Genomic DNA, 16,292 nt, shown 5'->3' with positions numbered 1-16,292 from the left:
CTCTCATAGGACATCAGCAGTTCTATGACCAATAGTACAGCTGCCAGTAGACCCCCAGTCACCCTGAGGCTTGTGGTCCCTGCTAGCCAGTGTGGCTCTCTCATTGGAAAAGGAGGATGCAAGATCAAGGAAATAAGAGAGGTTGGCACTTTTTGGGTATCTTTTAGGTGCTTGAACTATTCTGCCCCATTCCAAGGATGCTTGTAACTTTTGACTTTTAGAACTGGTCAGAATCTGGGATGAAGAGAAATATTGGTCCTGTTTTCAATTTAATTGAAGTTACTTGAGGATAGTTACTGGGATAAAGGCTATCACTAGTTTGATTCTTAGACCTTTATGAAAGAGGAGGGTTTCTGGGAATTTTAGCTTTAAGGGATTGTGGTAATTGGAATGAGAGATGGAAATTTGGGGAAATACGTTGTTTGTTGATCAAGACTGCGTGATGGGGAAATAGAAGCCCTAGGTTTAGAGGTAGAATTATATCTTACTGGATTATAGAAAAAAATTCATTCTGGTGGGAGGTGAGTTTGAATGTTAATAAAATTTGTATGGGAAGAATGCTGCCCCCTTTTCTGTGAGAAAAAACTATTTTGTTCTGGAGAAATAACTGATTCCTATAGAGAACCATGTTTTCTTGGTGTCTTTTTTCCTTTGGCCAGGAAAGGCAAAAGACCTAGGCAGGTCATTAGCTTAGAAGTATAGTCTTGAAGGAACCTTTTCTTGGGATCAGGTTAAATTTAGTCTGTTACTCAGCCCCCAGCTTTTGGAGCCTGACTTATTTTCAGCTTGGATTAAACCATTTCAGATGGAATGGGGGTAGAGTAGGTAGGGAGTGCTGAAGGGGGGAAGGATATTGTTTGCTGGGAATAAGGCACTACTGGGGCATGTAGCTTCCTATTTACTGGTAAGAATATAATGAGGTGTGCTTGTCTAATGTCCTGGTTTTTTTTATTTTTTGTTTTTGTTTTTGTTTTTTTCTGCCCTAAAGAGTACAGGGGCTCAGGTCCAGGTGGCAGGGGATATGCTACCAAACTCAACTGAGCGGGCCATCACTATTGCTGGCATCCCGCAGTCTATCATTGAGTGTGTCAAACAGATCTGCGTGGTCATGTTGGAGGTAAGCCCTCAGGCTCATGCTGTTGGGGAATGGGAGGGGAGCAAACACCTAAATTTAGATAAGCTAGAATTATTTTTCTTTCCCCTTGGCTTTATAAAATCCAGAGTACTGAAATAGAAACTACTGAGTATCAATGATCTTTACCCATTAAACCTCAAAAAGGAGAGGAAGGAGGTCATTAATTGGACATAGTAGATGACAAATGTTCTAGATCAGATTCACAGGATAAGGTGTTAACTTAAAGTCTAGATTTAATGAAGTCTGGCATCATCCAATTGATCTGATTCCCAAATAGACAGCAACTGTTTGGAAGAAGAAACAATTTGAGGTTATAAAATTAGGTTTAAGTTTATGAAAAGAAAAGGAACTATAATCAGATCAAAAATTAAGAAGCAATGGTTGATATAAAATGACCAGGCTATACTACTTCTCTCTCTCTGGTAACCAAGTCAGAAACAAAATTCTGGCTTTTAATTTTTTGGTTTAGATGGCCTGGCACATAAAAACGTCTTTAAGGTATATGTTAAAGAAAAGCAGGTCATATTCCAGTTTTCTTGCAATGAGTAAACTTAGAAAAGTCATTTTCAGCATAGCTTAAGAACTTTTTGTCTCTGCCCAAGTTTTTTTGTATAGCCAGAACAAGCCTAGTGCTATTGTATGTTGCTCAAACTATTATACTTAGGCAGAATGCACTTAGATGGAAGATTGGGTAGGTTACTTTGTTTTTATTGTGACCTGTGTGAGCATTAGCCACACAGCTGAAACAGCTTTGAAACCTTATCTCTTTTTGTTTTTTTTCCCCTCTGACTCTCTCCCAGTCTCCCCCGAAGGGCGTGACCATCCCGTACCGGCCCAAGCCGTCCAGCTCTCCAGTCATCTTTGCAGGTGGTCAGGTAAGAAACTTGATTTTTGTGGGCATTGTTGGTTGGGGTGGGCAAGTTATATTCAGCTGCCAACTTTGCCAGCGACACACCAGACCACTCTGCATGTTTGCTGTACTCAGGTCACCATGTGACCTTTGTCTGCTTTTTGTATTTTGTTTTTCTTTTTGAGTTAAAACAAAGTTAAATATTTTTTTCCTCTTAGAGCAAGCTAATGTTGAGCCCCTATTTAATTTTCAGCAGATATTGGAAGTTCTGTAGGCACTCTGAAGAGGTATTTATAATTGGAAAAGGGAAACTAGGGGGAGGATGGATTAGCAGAGAGAGGGTTAAATAATCTGTCACTGCCCCTCTTCCCCTCTCCCCTCACACCCCATTCATATTCTGATTAAAATGGGATAATCTAGAGGTCTTCTTGGAGGTCTTAAAGGACTAGACCTCTGATGAAGGTTATCATCTAGTTGGTGGTCTGTCAAATCAAGGGTCCTGAACTTGAGTGTCCTACAAACTTCCCCTCCCCCCCCACCTCACCTCCCCTGCTCCTATCCCCTTACCCCCAAACTCCAGTGTGTTGTCTCCCAGGCTCTTAACCCCCCTATGCACTGGTTCTGAACCCACATGGTAGATATGTATGTGTGTATACATGTATATATGCACATATATACATATATATACATATGACTCAGCTAGGACAATGTATTAATAAGCATTGAAGAAAGCTTGTCCTCAATTGGTATTAGAATCTTCGAGGACACCAAAACACCCCCTTTATCCCAATACTCCTTTAAATTTTGCTTCCTGCAAAGTGGTTTAAACTCAGGCCGTGCTTGTGATAATCACAGAGGAATTGGCCAGCACCATTGCATTAGGATTTAAAGTAATAGGTAGGCTAGTATGGGAGCATTGGGGTTCAACTTGAAACATAACTTGTTACTTTGGTAGCTGGCTGGGACAAGTGGATGGAGCTGAGCCCTTTTCCACCCCGAGCATGACCTGTTTTCTACCTCTGCTTACCAGTTCTACCTTGTTTCCATTTGACCTGGAACCAGATATAAAGGGGATACCAGAGGGGCCTGGGATCAGAACATCATAGTCCTGAGGTCTATCTCATTCACATTTTCAGAGAATTGGCACAATGTTTAGGCTGACTTGGACTTTTCACAGGGCCCTAAAGGCAAATCACATACCTCTGGTTCATTCAGTAGGTACATAGTACACGCACTGTTAGCACTCATACATCATCATGGAAAACTGGGTTTGAGAGACAGGGGCAGATAGGTGGGATGAACAGAGACCCAGTCAGTATAGTGAGGAGGGGTAGGCTAAGGACTTTGTATTCTAAGCTGGAGGTCCAGGATTTTCCATTCCTAGTTTGGGACTTGCACTAGTTCCAGGCTATAGGGCAGCAATTGTTGCGGTCCATTTACATGTCCTGCTTTCAGTTCCTTTCCGTTCCCCAACCTACCACCTTCCCCTTCATACCTCTTTTTCCTCCCCTCCCTTTCCCTTGGCAATTCCCTTTCAGTTGACCACCCTCTAAAAGGCTTGCAGCTTCTTCCGTGAGTGGCCTAGCCCTGGAGCATCTTCTCTGTGGCCTTTTTGTTTGGACCAGCTTCCAGTCTGCCCACAAGTGGACATGTGTCCCTTCTGTTCCTTTGTGGTGGAGTAGACTCCAGGGTCATTTTACTCCCTAAAGAATCCCTGGAACTGCCCTAGGTCTGGTTCCTTAAGCTCTTCCATCCCTATCCCTTTGTTGAAAAACAGCCCAATCGCGCGGCGTGAAATCTGCCACTAGGTAACTTTTTTTAAAAAAAGAAAAAGAAAGAAACAACACTGCGGCTCGTTTCAAATCATGTTGTGAGCTCCTTTTAAAGGAAAAAGGAAAAAAAAAATTAAACGACTTTTTTTGTGTGAATTTCATGCTGGTGACAAGGTGCCGGATTGACAGCCCTGGAGACTGAAATCCTCTATTTATCCACAGGACAGGTACAGCACAGGCAGCGACAGTGCGAGCTTTCCCCACACCACCCCGTCCATGTGCCTCAACCCTGACCTGGAGGGACCACCTCTAGAGGTGAGAGGGGATGTTCAGTCTCCAAGGCTCACTCAATCCTTCCGCCTCAGCCGAGACTGCCAACACGAGGGGGGCCAGTGGCGCTGGTGATTTTTGTGCTGTGGACACCACCTGTCCACGGGGACCTGGACTGACCCCCCCCTCCCCCAACCTCATTTCACACAGGCCGCGTAGCCCATCAGATGGTAACACCAACTCTTTTTTTGTTGTTGTTCAACCCCTTTCCCCACCCATTCCCACTTCCTTCTACCCCATCTCCACCCTCCTCCCACCCCTACCTGGGTGCACTTGGGAACTGGCAGCTGATGGGAGAAGCTTGATGCTTCAGAACATCTTCTTAACCAGCCACTCCCATCTCCCTCCCTCACTTCCCAACTCTTCCTTCCCTTCTTGACCCCTACCCCACTGCCCCAAAGGCCCAGCTAACTTGTTGGGGAGGATGTGGTGGTGGGGGGAAGAGGGATAGTGGATGCTACAAGTGGCTTCTGTGGAGGGAGGGGGTAGAAAGTAAGGTTTCAGTACAGGAATAATTCCACTCATCTGGGTAGTTCCCAAGCAGTTTTTCCAGTATAACAAAGTTCTTTTAGAAGACTATAGAACAAGCAGAGGGACAGGGACAGGGTAGTGAATCAAGACATCACATAGACACAAGTCATTCATTTCACCTAGAGGAGAAGGGATAACTACGGGATTTTTGGGATTGAGGAAAGGAGTGATAAGTCTTCCCTCACAATACAAGAATATTGTATACCCAGGGAGGAGGAAGAGGAGGGTTGGTCAGTCAGGACATGATTTCCTATGTCACCTCACATTTATTTCCATTGAGAAAACAGATCTATATACACTTCATATTTGCAGGGACTGCAGTCCCTTTCCCTCAGACTCCCCAGAATAAACAGGTCGTGCTCAGTGTCCATGCAAGGCCAACTTGCAGACCCATTCATGTGTAGGAGATACTTATCTACTGCCTGAATCCCTGGCTCCCCTGTTCCTCCAGTTCAGCTCTCTGGCTTCCTGGCTAGTTGAAATCTTTGTCTTTTTTTCCCCCCATTGGGTGGCTGTCCACGATTGGTTTTTAATAGGACTGTTTTCCTCCTTTTGTAGGCCTATACCATTCAAGGACAGTATGCCATTCCACAGCCAGATGTAAGTTTTGTTTTCACTTCTTGTTTTGAAATTTTCTCCCATCAAATTTTCTGAGTGCTTTCTCCCATCCAAGTAGCTGGAAGTGAGCTGGGTTTTAAAATCAGATGTGATTGCAAGCAAGTTGTTTTGCTTAAAATACTATTCCATGACTTAAGTCTGCGATTAATTAAAAAATCACATCAGGGCATTATGCCACATCCTTTTCCCTGTTGGCATTTGTACCCACCTGAAAGGTGCAGCCCAAAGATGCACAACTTGTACTTAACCTCATCTGGTTCTAGTGCCCTCTGTTAAAGAGAAAACAAAGACGACACATTGTTGTCTCAGGGCATAGCAGATTTTGACTGATAAAATGGTCTGGGATCCCATCTCCTGTCTTTCCTTGACAATCTCTTCTGCATGTAACCCTCTTTTCTATTTCTGGTGGTTGGGGTTGGGACTGGAATATTCCCAGAATCTTGGGAAGATGGGTTGAAAATATTGATTGATTGATAGGAATGGGACTGGAAGCTGAAATTTTCTAATTCAATTCCTCCATTAAATTGGGAAAAGAAATTCCTCCATTAAATTGGGAAAAGAAAATGTTCTACCAAGGCTATAGTGTTCAGATTTGGGCATTTCCTCCTACGTTCTTCCTTCACCCTTACTAATAATCCTTTAGGAGCTGAACATTAATTAGCCTTGGGGAATTGAGAAATTGGTATTCCTTTAGTATGAATCCCTGTGAGGGGAAAGCAGATACGGAGGAACTGTTTGCATCAGAAGCAGGGAGTTTTATGTGGAAGAGGGAAGTAGCTTTTTGCAAATGTTCTTGAGAAGTTGGTGGGCTAATGCCAAACATAATTTGGGTTCTTAATCTTTCCCCTCCTTACAGTTTCCCTGCCCTCTAACTTCCCTCCCTTCTTCCCAGTACTGACAGAATCCTGCATGGTGTGTTTTCCCTAGTACCCAACTGCAGTTTGTTTTCCTTCTTTATGTGTGCTTGTCCCTGGGGCAACTGTTGCACTAGTTGCAGAAGCCTCCATGGAGTAACACTCAAAAAGTGGGTGTGGGGTGGGTGTTCTTGCTTGTATAATTTGATGCCCTTTTTCAAATTCTTTTCCCTGTCCAAAGAGAGTACCCATCCCCAGGAATTATTTAATCATTTTGGTTTTCCGCGATATATTGTGGTCGGGGAGATAATGACAAATTTTGAGTTTGGTATTCCTTCATTTCTGAAATATAAGTCCTTTATGACTTGAATCCTGAACTGTTACTTTTCTTAGCCTGTTATTTTTTTCCTTCCTTCTGCAGTTGACCAAGCTGCACCAGTTGGCAATGCAACAGTCTCACTTTCCCATGACGCATGGCAACACCGGATTCAGTGGTATGGATACCTCAGTATTTGTTCTGTAAGGTATAATACAAGCCAGAGGCCAGGCCCCAAGGCCCCAGCTTGTCTCTGTAATCAAAAACAAAAACTGCGATACCAGGCATCCTGCTGTTTTTAAAGCCTGTCTAGTGTGCCTAGACCCCAGGAGGTAATGTCTCTTTTTAAACATGGTTTTCTTTTGGGGTGAGTTGTTTTAAAATGGCCCTGGAAGGTTGGGGGGGAGGGCTGGGAGTGCTTGTCAGGCTCAGGGTAGGCTGACTATATTTCTTCTCACCCATTCTGATTGCTGCCTCCTGGATCTGACTGGCACCCCCTTTCTCTCCACCAGCTATTCCTAGACCTGGGTAGAGACTATCCATTGTGCCAAATTGTGTAGAGTTTTTTATAATAAGGATGAATTGTCCCTTAGGGATTAGGACGAGACCACCAAACTCATTTTCACTTGTATCTTAACAGGCATTGAATCCAGCTCTCCAGAGGTGAAAGGCTATTGGGGTAATGATTAAAAAAAATCTGTAGTATTCTACTGTTATATTAATAAACTGGTTGGAGTCTTTTTTGTTTCGCTGCCCACAAACCATACCAGCGACCTTCACATGGCAAAGGAGCTGAGAGAGCATTGGTGTGGGCCTGATGCCCTGAGGTCCCTTGATGGATCTGGCCCTTCCCCCTTTTAAAACCTGTAGAAACAAGCAGCCACAGCTGAGAGCAGAATGGGGCTGGAAGGGTTAATCAGTTGGTCTGGTTTGTTTAATCCAGGTCCTCTGCTCCTTTCTGAAATTGCTGGGGAATGGGATTCATGCTGGGGGCGGAAAACTTGGCATTTAAGGAAAAGAAAGAAGAAAAGAAATTGCTGACCATTTTATAGAGGGAACATCTAAAGAAATCCCTGCCTTAATTCCCCTTATCTGCCAGTTTTTATCCTTTTGAGCTTGTCTAGGCCAAACTGGGGTATGTTAGCTGGTGTGGTTGTACTTAAAGCACAACTCTGCATGTGTGCCTAGTAAAACCCTGGCTTCCTGTGATAGCTAGCCTGGTGTTCTTGGTACTGGTGTCAGTAGGCATCCGGTAAGATTGGCAGAGTTGGAACACACCAACTGTGGTTGCTGATAGGTGGGAGGGGAGCTTCAGCTAACCAAGTCTGGTGTTAATAATGGTCCTGTGTGAGGGTCCCCTGCACCCTCTCTAAGCTGCAGGCCTGGTTTGAAAGGAAGGTGATATATGAGGCGACCTCTTTGAGGGGAAGGGTTCGTGTGGAGGAAGCACTTAACAGCATTATCTATCTTTTCTTCCTCCTTGGGAACCTCACCAAGGTAGTCATGAATTCCAACAGTCAATGCTGGGTTTTGTGGTCTGTTCTGTTTCCTATTAAGGTTAATATGCTACACAGTGGGAGCATGCTCTACTGTGCATTAAATTTTCCCTGGTCTCTTCTGTCTTTTAGCAGGTTTGGATGCATCTGCTCAGACTACTTCTCATGAACTCACCATTCCAAATGACGTAAGTTTATTTGGTATATAATGGGAGTCATTAGATAACTTAGGGAGAAGATAGAATGAGCCATAAGGCTCATTTCAAGGTAGAAAATTTGTAAGGTAAATGGATCCTAAGTAGAATTCCTTTGCTCCTCATCAAACAAGGCAAAGGTCATTTTTTTCAATATTTAATATAAAGTATCTTTTGTCTGGCACCTGGTAGCACTTTATTTATTTATATATATTTTTAAAGAATTTGTTTTTTAATTAACCTGATTAGACACCAGGTAGTATTTTTTCTCTTTTGTGCTTTCACCAGACACATTTGTGTTTTGAGCTGTTAATAAAACAGCTGAGGCTCATAGAAAGGAATTAACCCAATAGTAGATGGGATTATTATGTACTTGAAGCATTGGGAGGGGGTCTTGGTCCTAAATTTGTTTGCCTTTTCCAAGTGAAGCCCTTGAGCATTTTGCCTTTCTTTGTTCCAATTTGTCTTTAGAACTCATGATTTAATTATCAAGTTAGATGCAGTTAATACATAGGTTTGGATCTAGCTATGTAGTGAAATCTGTATGTATGTGTGTAAACACCTATGATAGAAAAATTCAGAGCCTCAGAATAAAAGTATATGGATACATTTTCCCTTTTCCCACTCTCACACCCCCCCCCCCCCCCCACTTATCATCAAGAAGCATCTACTCTGTTCTCAGGTGTTATGTTTGGGTGAATTGGGAATAGGATAGGATTTCCTGGGATAGATATAGAGTTATTCTTAATTTGGTTTGCCTTTTTGTTTTCTCCCCTCCCTCTTCCTACCCCTCTCCCCAAGTTAATTGGCTGCATAATCGGGCGTCAAGGCGCCAAAATCAATGAGATTCGTCAGATGTCTGGGGCTCAGATCAAAATTGCCAATCCAGTGGAAGGATCTACTGATAGGCAGGTTACCATCACTGGATCTGCTGCCAGCATTAGCCTGGCCCAGTATCTAATCAATGTCAGGTAAGGGTTCTCCTAATTTGATGATTTGTGGGGTGGTGGGTGGGTAAGGGTGTATCTCTGCATCTTTAGGGATGTTTTGAGAGACAAGAAAATAGGAGGCTATTACTCTAGTCCTAAACTAAAGCCATATTTTTTTGTCTCTTTAGATGTGTTGCTTAGCTTCTTTCCCCTTACTCATATTAAATGGATTGGTCCGATCAGGATGAGTTAAAGGAGGAAAAAATAGATCTTCCATTTTCAATAAAAGCACATATTAATTCATTTAAGTGACCAAGCCAGGGAGAAAATTAATATAGCTGTTCTCTAAGATGCCCACCTTTCCTAATTATGATAGCTTGGTCAAAATGAACATGCCCTGAAAGTCATATTGCTAAAACTAACCATCACAGCCCCTAATAAGATTGCTATTCATAGTTTCTTTCTCCAAATAATGTAATTAGATAAAGTCTCTAATTGAAGAAAAATGAAATATGACAGGCAGAACTGTATGAGAACCATCTGATTACCCATAGTTCTCTTTCACGGAGCCATTATGAAGACCATCAAATGTCTTAATACTAAACCAGTACTTTTAAAAGCATGTGGAACTCGGTTTAGGTTGGAGATAAGCGAATGCCTATGACATTCCTAAATGTCATAAATAAATAAAAGACATGCCTAAATGATTGAGACAGAAAGGTCCCTTAGAGGGTAAATCAGTTTGCTGAACAACATGGGGCATTGAAAATACAGGGTTTTTTTCCCTTTCCATGTTTAGTCTAGTATTCTGAAGTGATCTGTAGCATAGATATTTGTCTTAATGCCTTAAACTGTTTCCATATTCTATCCTTTTTCCTTCCCCAGGGGTATGTAAATTCTAGTTCTTAAATATCATCCATTTTCTTTTCACTCCCTTTCCCTCTAAACCTCAGAAAGAGAAAGGACTGCACATTAGGGTCTTACCCTTATTGGCAGTTAACCCAAGGTCAAGAGATCTACTATCTGGATTTGATGACTAATTATTTTTCCTGAATTCATTACTTAACAATGATTTAAAGTTATTTTCTGTCACCTGTCCCTCACTTTTTTTTTTTTTTTTTTTTTTTTTTTTTTTTTTTTTTTTTGTGCTGGTAGGCAATATCGTAGGCTATTTTTGGATAGAAAATTGGGCTCTTTAAAAGTTAGCATACCTGGATATGTGTAGAAAGGATAATTTGAAGATCATAGGATCTTGAGTTTATGTTTGTCCTTATTTAATTCACTGAAAAGAGGCTACTTACTAAGTTAGAGGTTTATTTTTGATTATGAAATTTAAATAAATTTACCTACATTATTTTGCCTTGAACAAGATAGCAGTTGCAAGTATTCAACTTCTTGCTCTTGCTGGCTCTTACTGGACAAAGTGGCACATTTTTATAATACCTAATTTTCCCTGTAATAAACCCAAATTAGGTCATCCTGTTGAATAGATGGTAGCTTACCCTCAATTTTGGAGACAGTGAGTGCATCCCAAAAAGCTTAAGCTTCCTATCTTAATTGTACCTTAGTTATTTGAGAGTGATTACTCTCTTCTTTCTTCCACCATTTATTTTCCTTTGAAATTAACAATTCCAGGTGATAGGAGTCCTGAATTCTCTTGCATTCAGATGCTTTGGTTTTGTTTGTTATCTGACTGGGGGGGTGGAGCAAAGGACATGGTGGCAGCTGCTGTGGCCAGGGTCCATCAGCCAGTGGAGTTAGTTATAGAAAATCTTTGGTTTGGAGATGAGCTTCTCCAGTACATAGAGTCAAGGATCCGATAATAAGCAATTTAGTTCTTCTCACCTTTTGCAGGGCTTCAGGGTTGTATAAGTAGAAGCAATAATAAGCTTTTTCTTAATCTTGCTATTTTTCTTCTTGCTTCCACTCAAGCAAATTCTGATAATACTCCTTAACACTTTGTTTCAAGGTGCTATTCTCCTTACAGAATTTTGGAATTAGGAAACACTCTGTTTAGTACCTTATGAGCAAAATAGTGGGCTGGACTGAGTTTTTAAAAATCTCTGCTATTTAGATATGTGAAATTAGCCTCATGAGAGAGAGAGTGTGTGTGTAAAATGCTCTACAATTAAAGTAGGTAAGGGAATAAATATTTTCTAAAACCAGATTGATTTAAAAATGAACCAAAAATTTGTTTCTCTATATTGATATGATTGATTGAATTGACTCTTAAAAGACTCAGGACATTGATACTTTGAATGGGAGGGATGATGACCTCAGAATATCTAATTCCTTTTTAGGTGATCCCTTGCTATTTGGGATTGGGGTGGGGTACAATTACCATTGGATGTGTTCCACCTATAATTTGCCACGTCTGACGTACAAGTTTTAGACAACATTAGAAGATAAAAATCATAAAACAATAATGTTGGGGGTATGGGGGTTGGGGAGATTGGGCTTACAAGTAAGATATAGTTAGTAAAAACTGCTGGTTTGAGATCCTCCTGTTTGACAGCCAGAGGCACTTACTGATCAGTGAAGCCGTTGTCCTGTACTTTTTTTTTTTTTTTTTTTTTTTTTTTTGTGGTCTTCCCGTCCACCCACCCGGTTTTTTTTTGTTCCTTTTTTTCCTCTGTTACAGTTTAGAAAACGCTAAACCCTCCTCCCAGGCAGCCTCCGTCACGATCCCTGATCACCTCAGCATCAACCTCTCTCAACCCTCCACCCCTTCTTCTTCTTCTTCCTCCTCCACCACCACCCCCTCGCTCGCCACAGCGGGGACCTCCGACGCACCCTCCAGCCTCCCCAACCCTCTTCCGACCGCCCCTTGTGTCTCCAGTCTGCTTGGCATGAAACCCATCCCTCTCCTGGCTCTAAATGTTGTGTCTGCTGCTAAGGGTCCCGGGGCTTCGGCTGCCACCACCACCACCTCTGCCGTGCCATGCGTAACTAACAAACTGAAAGCTGAGAAACAGAGATTTTCTCCCTACTGATGGCAGATTTCTGGGGCATCCCTTCAAAAGTGTTTCTGGGCTTTTTTTTTTTTTTTTTCCTTTGTGTTAACATTGGTGAAAACCAAATAATTGTGAGCTTGTGACCTTCCTTGGTGCTTTTGTGGGGGAAAGGGGTGGGGGGAGATCCTTGCTTAGGTCCAGGCAGTTGAGCTGAGTGTTTGCCTGTTTCAGAGTCTGTGATTTGTTGAATTCCTTATCTAGAGCCGTAGCTGTTGCTTCTTCCCTTCTCCTTCCCATCCCCCGACTCTTCTCTCCCTCTCTCCTTCCCTTTTTCTCCCCCTTCTGTAGCTTTTTTTGCCTTGCAATATGACAATGTGTTAGGGTCTGTGTTTAATGAATAAAGGCTACTCCGTTAAACTTTTTTTTTTTTTTTTTAATTCTTTCTTAGTTTTAAGTTGCTTAGCAGGCCTCTTGGCTGGAAATAACTTTGTGTAGCTGTAATAAAATTGGCACAGTGAGAATTGTGTTAGTTATCAATGTGATATTCCAAAGGGTAAAGGGTGGGGAGGGTCTTTATGTTTACCTGAAAATTAGGTGTGTTATACTCCCAAGCCTCCTTTTCTTGTTTTCTGATTTCATACTATAATATCCATAGTGGGATTTGAAATAGGAGGGGTTGTCCTGTAGCAGTCTGTATTCTTATTCCCTCTAAGTGTGGTCAAAGCTTCCTTTATCCGTCCCTCTTAAAATTGATAAAAATGCTCTTAAATTCTTTGTTATAGCAGGGATGGTGAGCATTCTATGTTGTATATGTTTTTTTGAGTGCCCTGTGGCTTTCCATAATTTGATTTCTTTGAGTATAATAGTCTCCTGCTATATAGTGTCCTATTTGTAAATTCACAATGGATGTTCCACTGCGATATTCCCCTCTTCCCCCAAACAAGAACAACAAAACTTTGAAGGGAAAAAAACCCATGAAGATTGTTAGAAGTTAAACAAAGACTTAGTGACCTATTTTAAACCTCTTTATCATACTGAACAAAACCCTATGGAAACAGGTGAGATCCATGTGTAATCTTATCAATGCTGGAATTATTAAAATTAAATGAATAGGAAATGAGGGTAAGTTAGGGGTAATTAGACTATACAATTTGATTCTTTTGAATTCTGTCTCACTTTTTATATTTTAGTAATCACTCATTTTGGGTTGAGTCTAGAAACTGCTGATCCATTTTTATCTCTTAGAAGCAAACAGCAGGATAGTCTGGGGAATTTTTGTCTGGCACCATTTCATGCTCCCAGGATGGTTGACCACTAATGGAAATATGTGTGGTTAGCTTAAAAAGATACTGGGAGAGTTTGAGTAGTGGGCCTCTCTTGCATTAGAGAGTGAAACTTGAGAAAGAGCAGATTGACTTCCCTTTCCAGTTTTGGTTCATAGTTAATTTATTGTCTAATCCTGTTGGCCATTTTTTCTATTCTGCTCTTTTACATAGTATCTATTAGTCCAGATTATATGCCTGAATGGATCTGGCCTAGGGAGGGAGAAGGGGTGGGTCCTTGGCCACAACCATAAAATTTATCTATTCCAGTTCCTGGGTTGAAGGTATTTTTTAAAAAATGTTTAACAGAGGGGTGGATTTCTTGATAGTCCTTGCTTTCTAAATATATTGTTAATGGTGCTGTGGCATTCTAATACCACTACTTTTCTCTACCTCTGCTTCTATTTCTATTTTTAATCTGCTTATTTATTGAGTGGGACTTTTCGATTTTTAAGAAAGTTAAAGGAAATTGGAGACATGATGTGTAGGTTTTCATACATAAGTTAGAGGCTTGGGGTGCCCCCATGTGGTCACTATAATAGTGGCACTTTCTACGGTTTAGTATTGGCAGATAACTTAAAAGGCTTTGTTGGATTGTGGCTGCTTTCCCTTACATCCTCACCCCTACTGTAAAAAGGGGACAGCTTGGGCTCTGTGGGGGCTTGGGCCAGTGGCCCAGCTCACCCTGCTGGGACCTTGGGACCAGTGTTGCTCTCATACTTCCATTCCATCTATTCTCCTCCAATAGCCTCTCTTCTTCCTTGGATCCAGGCCATATCCGACAGTTCCTTCCCCAGGAACCCCTGTTTTCATCCTTCTCTAGCAGTTTTGACTGACCTCGATTGCTCCAAATCCCCTGCTTCCTCCACTCCTCCATTTTTTTGTCTTCCCTTGCCCTCTTTGAATTAGAATATGGCCAAATTTTCCTCAAGAGATTTGTGAATCCAAAGCCCTTTGCTTTTATTTTTTCAGTGTAACACTTCTTTCCTAACCTGACTTATGTTGAATATCTAAAGCCAGGGTAGTTTTAGGCATACTCCCAGTCAATTTAGACCTTCAAGTTGCATTATAATTTTGCATGTTACCAAATCCTTAAATTGTTTGCTTATTAATTAGTCCTTAGAATGGCATATTAATTATAAACTGCCATGTGACTATGTATAAGTAGTAAATTTTTTGCAGCAGAGCGAGGTTGCGTTTGAGAGAGAGGAGTAAATAACTGTGGGACTTGGAATCCAGCCTCAGTGAAAAAGCTATTTGGACCATATTTTGTTTAATGCTGTTTTATACCTTAGTATCTAAACCTAAAAGATATAGCTATTGATAATTCTTGAAATCAAGTTCTATTCCTCATCAGTCCAATTGCTTTTTCTACTGCTTTGGGTACAGATGTTTATATTCTGGAAATCAAAAGGTTTTTTCAAGATCACCAGCCCCCTTATGGTTCTCTTATTCAAAAGACAGGTGAGGTGTTACTTAAGTAATTTGTGTTTGTATAAAAAACTCAGGAGAATATAACTTCACTATCAATTCTGAGCTAATTAGATGGCAGGACTTTTTTCCTTTGACTTCATTACTTTAAAAACAATTATATACATGTGCCCCAGGAAGATTTTTAGGGAAAAGGTGGGTGTTATTGAGTTAAAAGGAAAAACTGATTATAAGCTTTGTCTATTTCTGTGTTGCAGGCTTTCCTCGGAGACGGGTGGCATGGGGAGCAGCTAGAACAATGCAGACTCACCCATAACCCCCTTCTGCTGTTCACCACCCATGATCCATCTGTGTAGTTTCTGAACAGTCAGCGATTCCAGGTTTTAAATAGTTTGTAAATTTTCAGTTTCTACACAACTTTATCATCCACTCGTGATTTTTTTAATTACAGCGTTTTAATTCCTTTCTCTGTTCAGCCGTTAACGCTGAGAACCATATTTAGTTTTATAAGCTTCTCCCTGTTTTTTTTTTTATTTTTTTTATTTTTGTTTTTGGGTTTTTTTTTATTTTTGGTTTTTTTATTTTTTTTTTTTTTTGGTTTTTTTTTTTTTTTTTTTTTTTGGGCTCATGAATTTTTTTTTCTGTTTTTGTCATTGAAATGTAAGAGTGGAATATTAATACATTTCAGTTTAGTTCTGTAATGTCAGGAATTTTTCAAAAAAAAATTAAAAGATGGACTGGAGCTTTTTCCTTGTGAATAGAAACTGGATGCCACGGTGCTTCATGTGGGTTTTATTCCTGTTAAACTCCCTTCTGTCTGTGTCCCTCTCACCTGAATCACTGTGGGATCCGGAATCCCAGTCATTGAGGATTGGAATATAGAGCCCTTCCCCAACTAAAAATGTTGCCTTCATCTCTTCTGTTTTGCCTCAGACTTAAGTCTCCAAAGCTGATTGATTAGGTTTCTTGATCTTCCCATATAACCTCATAGTTGTTTTTCCGGTTGATAGTGGAAAAGAAAGCCTATTTTATTTCCTAAGAAAAGCTATGAGACCCACCACAATGGGCCATCATTGGCTCCTTGGTTAAGCCTCTTTTATGGCAGAGATCTAGTTTGAGAACTAGATCTAATAATAAGAGGGAAAGGAGAACTTGCAGTATAGTGGAGTAATAACTAGCATTCATTTGGGTCAGTGGGAAGCAGCTAAGTTCTACCTTTGTGATCTTCTCCACTGAAAAGATTAACAGGGGGGAAGACAAAATGTTCCAATTGCCTGGGAATGAGTACCTGAGTAGTGGGATTGACATAGCCAGGATACTATTCTTTCAACATGTGTTTCAAGTCCCCTTCCCCTTCTCACCTCATCCCCAAACTGCCATGGATTCTTTCCAAGTGAGGAAACCTGGTCGGAAAGATAACTATTTTAGCTTCTCTAGGATTTTTCCATGAAAAAGGTGTGGTATGAAACAGGCAAATCTAGTTCAGATTTGTTTGCAATGGTGGATTAGAGGGAAGTTTTTCCAGTTCTGCCATGTTTTCAACTGTTCACATTTCTGCAA

The 16,292-nt window shown here is 41.0% G+C and overlaps 1 protein-coding gene across 23 annotated transcripts in view; it reads left to right on the top strand.

Annotated features, from left to right (window-relative positions):
* The window catches only part of PCBP2 (poly(rC) binding protein 2), a 350,172-nt gene extending 334,671 nt beyond the window's left edge, over positions 1 to 15,501 (top strand). For 8 of the 23 annotated variants that reach the window (XM_074270266.1, XM_074270248.1, XM_074270255.1 and 5 more), the window contains 10 exons: positions 10 to 141; positions 989 to 1,117; positions 1,936 to 2,010; positions 3,980 to 4,072; positions 5,177 to 5,218; positions 6,512 to 6,584; positions 7,047 to 7,085; positions 8,035 to 8,090; positions 8,898 to 9,067; positions 14,990 to 15,501. In XM_074270266.1, coding sequence (XP_074126367.1) covers positions 10 to 141; positions 989 to 1,117; positions 1,936 to 2,010; positions 3,980 to 4,072; positions 5,177 to 5,218; positions 6,512 to 6,584; positions 7,047 to 7,085; positions 8,035 to 8,090; positions 8,898 to 9,067; positions 14,990 to 15,026 — 846 coding nt within the window. In that variant the 3' untranslated portion in view covers positions 15,027 to 15,501. The remainder of the gene's footprint in view (positions 1 to 9; positions 142 to 988; positions 1,118 to 1,935; positions 2,011 to 3,979; positions 4,073 to 5,176; positions 5,219 to 6,511; positions 6,585 to 7,046; positions 7,086 to 8,034; positions 8,091 to 8,897; positions 9,068 to 14,989) is intronic. The other 15 variants (XM_074270254.1, XM_074270259.1, XM_074270252.1 and 12 more) reach the window with 6 other exon arrangements.
* The last annotated feature ends 791 nt before the right edge of the window (positions 15,502 to 16,292 follow it).

Source organism: Sminthopsis crassicaudata, chromosome 5, assembly GCF_048593235.1.
Source record: "Sminthopsis crassicaudata isolate SCR6 chromosome 5, ASM4859323v1, whole genome shotgun sequence".
Classification (NCBI taxonomy): Eukaryota; Metazoa; Chordata; class Mammalia; order Dasyuromorphia; family Dasyuridae; genus Sminthopsis; species Sminthopsis crassicaudata.
Note: the sequence above shows the minus strand (reverse complement) of the source record. Positions and strands in the feature narration are given on the sequence as shown.